At 32.5% G+C, this 8,481-nt stretch overlaps 1 protein-coding gene across 1 annotated transcript in view; it reads left to right on the forward strand.

Moving 5' to 3' along the window:
- The window catches only part of LOC129222650 (uncharacterized), a 48,759-nt gene extending 44,864 nt beyond the window's left edge, over positions 1 to 3,895 (forward strand). The window contains exons 9-10 of the mRNA XM_054857181.1: positions 1,823 to 1,884; positions 3,615 to 3,895. Of these exons, the coding sequence (XP_054713156.1) occupies positions 1,823 to 1,884; positions 3,615 to 3,675 (123 nt within the window). The 3' untranslated portion in view covers positions 3,676 to 3,895. The remainder of the gene's footprint in view (positions 1 to 1,822; positions 1,885 to 3,614) is intronic.
- The last annotated feature ends 4,586 nt before the right edge of the window (positions 3,896 to 8,481 follow it).

Raw genomic sequence — 8,481 nt, forward strand, 5'->3', positions numbered from 1 at the left:
CTTACGTGAAATGGCTATAACGCGAATTTTTCACGAGTAACGAATTTTAGAGCTAAAGCGAATTTTTCGCATGCAACATGAATTTTTTTTGAAGGAAGTATCAGCTTCGTTATTGGCTACTAAATATTGATTTCGTGAATGTTATTACGTCTCTTTCAGCATCACTGACAGCCAAAGTTCCCACGCCAAACTAGTCTAGTACATCGAATAACCATAATGGCACCTTAGTGTCACCTTCATCTAAAGTTTGAAAATGTGAAGAAAAAGTTTCTGATAAAAAAAATTTAAAAAAAGCTCAGATTTTCGATATGCTTGAACAATTACAAAACGTCGAAGGTAGCGCGACAATATGTATGAGTGAACCTTCCATATGTACAATTAAAAGTCAAAACAAAAAGGTGTCCGTAAAAGTTTAGAACTTAGTTTCAATATTGAAGCTTGCAGAGCAGTCTAGCAAATTAAAAATTATGAAAATGGAAGCTACGCACGCTCTTGCATTGTGAATTAGTAAAAAGATCACGTAGAGGAGATGTAGCTACAAATTGAAACGTTTTAAATAAAAGGGGAAGCGTATTTTAAAATGTATTAGATAAGAATAACGATCCGATCTTGGAGCATAAATCATCACTAGTATCCTCATTTTTTAACTCGTAAATATTGCTACTGTATCTACTGTACAGTACTATTTTGTGCATCATTTTAGTATTACTGCACGCAGTGCGTACCGTGTTGTTTTATTTCACATCTTTTATTCCTATTGGTCATTCATTTTGTGCATCTTAAGTATTTCATGTTGAATAACAGTTTTTTTTTTTTTAAATACAGTAAAAGTTCAGTTCTTTATGGAAGAAACTGTAATAGTTAAGGAATGCTTTAGAGCAGTTTGAGGGGTGTTTATAAATGCCTAAAAGTATTTGGTACGCTTTAAAAAATTTGTATGCATATATTTTTCCACAACGCGAAATTTCAACTTACGCGAGTCTTGGAACGCATCCCTCGCGTAAGTCGGGACTCGACTGTACCTGCACACGGAAAAATAGCTCTAAACGTCAAAAAGAATAACAGTATATACGCCATTTTCAAAATCTGAGAAACACATTGTAACATTATGTGGTTTACGAAAAAAAAAATTGTTATAAGAAATGATAAAAGTTTTTGTAATTAATGTTTTAAATATAAATTGAAATCTACTTGTGTCCAGAGCAGTACTTATTTAATAAATATAAGGCACGTTTTATACTCCAATATTTATTATAATTTCTCAAGTGCCATGCGGTACAAAGTGAAGTACCCTCATTTCATTTGTTTATTCATTCGTTCATTATTTCATTTACATTCATTAATTTATTCATCAAATTTTTTTTTTTTTCGATTCATACAACAAAACGTCAATGTTTTACATTTCATTTGGGATGGATAGCAATGCCAGACTTTAAGAACAATTTTTTATTTAATTTAGTTGCAGGAGAAAAAAAAATTTACTTTACAGGTAAAAAGGTTTAAATCAATGGGAAATATTCAAAAGAAAAACACAGAAATATTGTACTAATACAATATACGAGCATCTATAATTAAGGTAAAAGTACATTTTAACAAGTTCATATTGTTTTCCAATAACAGGGGTTTAGCCCCTAAAGGCCTTTTTTTGAGCAGGGTACTGCAAAGGTGATAAATAATGAACACTTGAACACATCATAAGATTACTACGGTTTGCTTGAAAAATGCTCTTATCTGCAGAAAAATTGGATATCAATGTTTCCACTTTGAAATGCATAAAAAATTCCTTTTATCATTTCAATTCATCCTTTGTTTTCTTTTGCAGAGGTTAAGTAATTACATGTCCACAAGGAAGAAAACGCCAAAAATCCAGATCGAGAAAAAATGGTAAGTTTCTGAGCGTTTTCTCAACTTTCCAGCGAGCATCTGCAAAATTATATCGATGATGCTGCCATCTATTGACAGAACATTTTACTATTATCTATCGAAACTCAAACGCGAATTTTTAAGAATATAATGCAGCTCGGTAAAACGAAAAGATATTTTAAAAGCCTTCGGCTTTTGAAATTAAAAATAATAAAGGTTTTTCTGTGTAAGAAAAAATTTCAAATAAAATTAATTAAGAGAGAGATAGTTGCAAAATAACGTGCTGCCATCTATGAAAGATACTTGTCATTACTAAGGTATTTTTTATTCTTTTTAATTTTAATATTGTACCCCTCCCTTCTCCATGACGCTTTCTTTATAAATATTTAGCAATACTAGGAAGCTACCCTACTTGATGACGCTCACCTGCCCACAAAGAGTGTTCGCAGTATTATAAAGTTCACGAAGCTACTTCTATCTTCTAATCACCTGCTAGAAAGAATCAGATTAATTATGATTAGGAGGGGAGGGAAAAAATGCAAATCCCTGTACGAATGCCGTAGAAGTATAATTTAACTAAGAAGGTAATTATAATTAGAACGATATGAAAATGCCACTCCCACTCGAGGATAAAATACGTATGAAAAATTTAAAATAATTCAAATTCGTGGTCTCCAGTGAAGGTCACAAGAGATCACTGTGACCTCCCAAAAATTTCTTAAGTCTTTAAATTTCTTTTTGTCTCCCTATTCGGCTTTTTTTTCATTATAATAATGTTATGCTCATAAATTATCATGCGGTGAAATTCGGAGTAACATCCGGCAATTTAAAAATTTCCCTCTTCCCAAAAATTTTAGTCCAAAGTGCAACTGGTGGCCTCGAATAACACTTTCGTTCTTTACCTCCAGATTTGAATTTCTTTAGCCTAAGGTTTTCCCTGAATTCGAAACATCTCCTGTTCTAATTAATTGAGGAAACGGGAACAAACTTTATTTTGTTTCGAAATAAAGCTCTTTCGAGTGTTATAGAATATTACTAGGTGCGAGAAATCTTTCATCCACTGAATAGAAAATGTATGTGAAAGTTTAGCTTAAAAAAAAAAAAAGAAACCTCCATGGTGCAAACCCCTGGAGAACAAAGTAATTTTGCACCAAATTTCAAGGATGTTGGAGATTTAAGGTCACTCCCCGATGACGCTAATAGATATGGGACAACCACAAACATACTTTCAAAAATTCTATGACAAAACTACCTTTTTAAAAAAAGAAGTAAATAATTTCATTTGTTTAGGTATTTGAATTTCTTCTTTGAACAAAAACTTCAAATGTTATTTAAAGGTCAGTCAGTAAATACAGTAAAACCCCTCCTAACAGACACCCCTCTTATGCGGACAATTTTTAATTCCCCGATTCCAAGGCAAATAACATTAAACCCCTATCCTGCGGACAACCCTCTATCGTGGACAAAATAATTTGTCCCGTTAAGTGACCGTCTTAGAGAGGCTTTACTGTGTTACTATAAGAACACTTGCATAACCTAGAGTTATTTAAAGTACTAAAATAATTGCTTCTTTTTTCCTTTCTTTTTTTGTAAAATAAGCATTTCATAACCTTACTAATTGAGTATATTTTTCTTCTTTTTTCTTTTAATTTCAAAAGCACTACACATTTTGAAATAGCGCAAAGTTAATCAGTATGGCTCGAATTTAGCCTTTTTCCTTTTAGCAATAAATAATATTTCTTCCATTTCAGTGAAACGGAAGTAAAGAATGATTCCGACTCGGACAGTGCTTACGGATTCAATTCGAAATAAGTGAAACTGAAGATTCCCGATCGACCGCAAGTGGACCGCCACTTCTTAGAAATCATGCCAAAGTGAAACTGATGGACTGAAAAGTGAATCATGGATAGCTGGGAAAAACTTGTTTCATATTTTACTGGAACTGACTTGTAATTGAACTGTACATAATGAATACTATTTATTTGCTTTTTGGTTTAATTCCTAGAGCTGAAATGAGTTATCTAATGTAGTAGTATAAGAGATCCGACTTAGTTTTACCTACCTTCACAAAGTTTCCTCAGAAAGTGTATATAGAAATATTAAACACGATGGTATTTAGTTGCCTAAGCAAGAGTGGTCCAGTCATAGAGTTGGCACTATTTGAAATTTCAATAATTGAATAATTCTGCAGATTTTCTGCCAGTACCTTCAAAGTTTGCAGGAATCTGTAAATTTCCTGTAATTTTTTTAAAATTAAAAATAGATCTTAAATTTACCACAAATGGCGCTTATTCGGCTCGAAACTCCACATTTTCGCATGAAAAAGGTTTTGTGACGCGTTAAAAAAAAAAAAAAAACTGCAGAGGTTTTGCAGATTTCTGCAACATTTCTTCTTTAGTTCGGAGATACCTGCAGAAAAACTTCAGAATTACTTAAATATTTAAACCTCAACTCTATATGATTTGACCACTTTTGCTTAGACCATCCTACATCATCGTATTCGTAATATTTTTATCTACGTTTCTTATATATAACTAGCGCGGTAACCGCACGGCTTTACCCGTAGTATAAAATTAAAAGGTTATTTGGTTGGCCTGTATACTTACAAATAATGGATGATGTATTTCTCGCCAATTTGCTATGTTCATCGCCCATGTTATAGTAATTTGCTCGCACACGTTTTGATAATTTACTCGACCACGTTATGATAATTTGCTCAATAAAATTTCTTAAAATTGAACAAAATCGAATTTTTGAAAAACCGCTTTGAGGTGCTCCCCCCCCCCTCTCCTACGAACTAATTTTGCGCTAAATTTCATTAAAATGGGCCGAACAATCTAGTAACTATGCGCGTAATAGGCATCCAGAGACACAGATATCCAGAGAAACAGAGATCCAGACTTTCAGCTATATTATTAGTAATAACAAAGACTTATATGAGGGAACTCGATGAGTGTAGGTCATCCTTAGTCGGATCTTAGACCATAGCTTTTTCCAATTGTTTCATCCTTAGGAAAAACTTAAGACAAGTGCCGCGTTTCTCATCTTTTAAACATTCCTAACCCAGTTGAACGACTTCATTTTCATCGCCATCCTCCCCTGTCATAAACTAGAAGCATAAATTATGCATCGTGAGTATTTTGATGTTGTATCCACACAACGACCTTAATTAAAATCTACATTTAAGCTATGGAAATGTTATTTTGTTTTTAAAAATGATTGATAGATTTCCTCAGCTTTTGTAAAGTGTTAAAAATAGCTGATGTAAGTTCTAATTAACCGTAACATTTTGTGCATAAAACGAGCGCAAAACATCGACAAAAATTTCGAAAAAGATTGATCTAAAACGTTTTAATTCATAAATCAGAACACGTTGTCCCGTACTAAACGTTTTAAGCAATACTACGCAGCGCAATTAATGACTTCACTTAAATAGGTGCAAATAAAAGTTACTTCATTTGAAATTTCGAACCAATCGACGAAGAGCGCTGTTATGGCCATTGGTATCCAGAAATGATAAGCCAAGGGGGTAAAATATACTCTTCTGTACGCAGTTGACTTGAATGTTAATTCAGCGACAGATAGGTGCAGAGCTGAGAATAGTATTTATGTAGGAATTGAGTTGTAAGTATCCTGTAATAGCTTTTGTTGTAATTCAAAAAAATTACGATGTCTCAGATTTAGTTTTAATTTATGAAACTTTCATGTTCATTTTTAAACGCCTATATTTCAAAAAGAAAAAAAATATCTTTTTGCGAGTCCTTGTCTTTAGAAGTGTGGAACAATACTACAACAATGCCTCTTGTTTATTTTTCATCATAAAAAATACATTTATTCATAGAATTATTACTCACTAGCAAAAATACCCGGCGTTGCCTGGGTCAGTAATAATTATTAGAAAAAATCGTTATTTGCTTTTGTTTTCTGTTTTAAGTGAAAGAATTTAAAACACATCTTTTTGACGTGATTAAAAATCGAGTTTCTTCCTTACCCATAAAACTAAAATAGCAATAAGTATAAAGAACAAAGTAATATTGATTTAGAAACGAAAGCACTATATTTAAGCATATACAAATTTAAAAAACATGAAATTAATCTTCTCATATTTAAAAAGATTAATCTGTTGATACTTTTTTTTTTAACATGGAGTCTAAAACCTTCTCTGTATGGCTAATGAAGTACGAAGTGATTAAAAAAAAGTAGCTGCGCTCGTAATCCCCTTATACTTGCTTTAGTTATTTCGGGAAATTTCAATTATTGTGGCTCTTGGTGCGATTTTACCGAATTTGCGAAAGTCGTTTCGGGGTACCTTCGATGATGCTCCCCCATTCTTTCCTTACTTTGTAAAACGATATGATATTAATTTTCGTTACAGAGATATCGTCGCTAGATGCTGAGATATTTTTGGTCACCATAAAATGGCGCTAAACAGTTTAATCCGAAATGTTACCAAAATAAGTAATACAATTTGGTGATTGTTTGAAATTGTGCCAAAAGGAAAATTAATGGAAGTTTTTGTGCTGTTTATGGATTTGCCTAATTTAGTTGCTGGATTATTTAACACAGTAAAAAAGGTCTTTTGAAAATTCTTTGATTGGCGATATTTTGTTTACATGGTGAAAGCTGAGAAACATTATGACGTAGTCTTCGGCTTCAAAAACAGCAACGTTGAAAAAACTGCCAAATGCATCAGCTACGGAAATCTTTCTGCAAAAATTTTGGCGATCTGCTGGTTGTTTGGATAATGAGTAAGTGTTCAATCAGCATAAATAATAATAAAAACCATTAATTACATTAAAGTTCCGTTTAAATGGAAAATCATCAGCCAAATCATGTATTATTTGCCAATCTTGTGCAAAAATCTTACTTCAAGATTTGACTTGAGAAAAGCCTTGAACAATCACGAAAAGCAAAGAAAGTCAACAATACAACAATTGTCGCTATCGACAGGGAGTTGAGATGATACACTAAATACTGTATTGAGTTGAGGAAAGCCTTCGAACATGGATCTAAAAAGCTCATAACTCGTTTTTTATTCTACTTAGAAATTTCGAACAGGTGCCATCTTCAGCAGAAAAATCAGAGCTTTCGATGGACATATAATGTAAATATGTGCAAGTATTTTTTCATCCCAATATTAGAGAATTTATACAAAAATTGTGTTTTATTGCCCCCCTAAGGGGGTTTTGCCCCCCATAACGGGACGAAAACTACCCTATGTGTTATTCTGATGCATAAGCTATATTATTGTAAAGTTTCATCAAAATCCGTTCAGTAGTTTTTGCGTGAAAGAGTAACAAACATCCATCCATACATCCATACATCCATACAGACAAACTTTCGCATATATAATATTAGTAATACATCCATACAGACAAACTTTCGCATATATAATATTAGTAAGATAATAAGTCTGTAGACTTACATATATGTATTTACAATTGTAACAGCATAAATCCATTTCTCATTTTTAGGGTTAATTTATATTTGCAGAGAGTCATTCCATTTTTGTACTTAGTAGCTAGCAATAGGAGGAAAATTTAGTATAGTATATATAGCTTTTGTCATAACAAGTGCAAAAAAATAATCACGTATTTATGTGTTGAAGTGTTATAACTGAAATAAATATCTCTCATTTACACCATTTCCAACCCTTAACATGTTGAAGAGAAATTCCATATCTGGGTTGTCGCCAAAATTGGCGATAGATTCATATCATTAGATGCTTATTATTAGCTGCATGGATATGTGAACACTATATATAGTTTGTGTTATGAATATATCGCTCATTTGGAAAAAGAGTGTCACAGTACGAAAAAATGAAATTTTACAGGAGAAGCGTTCGAAGTTGAACTCTTTTATGCAATTTGCATTAAGAAAAATAACTTTGCTGCGCTCTCAAGTGGTTAATATTAGAAAAAAAATTCTGTAAATATTTTCCAAAGAAGATAAAGTCCTTTGAAGACCTTTAAGCGAAAAAAAAAAGGAAAATGAAAAATTTTGTATAGTGGCACCCTTTTTCCAAATTAGCGATATGTTAGATATTTATGTTGTGAAAAAACTCTCATGTATTTTGATACAGTTTTTGTTTTTATTAATATTTTGTGTGATAGCATACTTGTATTATATTTTATAGTTATTTTAACTTTTCTTTTCTGCTTTTGATATGCAGAAGGTTTCAAAATCAATTTTCAGCTGTAGAGAGAGAACTCTCGCTCGATTTGGCGATAATCCAAATACTAATACAGCAGGTATAGAACCTTAGGTTTTGTGTGTCAAACACTTGCCTTGACTCATGTAGCCAAGAGTAACTTTCAGAAATCAAACATAAGCTACCAACTGCTGTATAGTTTGCAAAATATACCGAATAATTTTTGAAACAAACTAAAAATAAGGTTTAACGATCGTCTTGACGACACATGACGTGTCATACGACGTATGACTGAGCTAGAGGCCGCTATATAGACAGGCCGACGAATCGGCTTAAGTGTAGCCATTTTGGATCGGATTTTTCATTGTTGCACTGCTAGGTTACCACAGCTAAGTTTCGGATTTCGCCAAATTTACCAAAAATAATATTTTATTTACTAAACAATTCACGTGTGCCGCTAATAATTG

Source organism: Uloborus diversus, chromosome 5, assembly GCF_026930045.1.
Source record: "Uloborus diversus isolate 005 chromosome 5, Udiv.v.3.1, whole genome shotgun sequence".
Lineage (NCBI taxonomy): Eukaryota > Metazoa > Arthropoda > Arachnida > Araneae > Uloboridae > Uloborus > Uloborus diversus.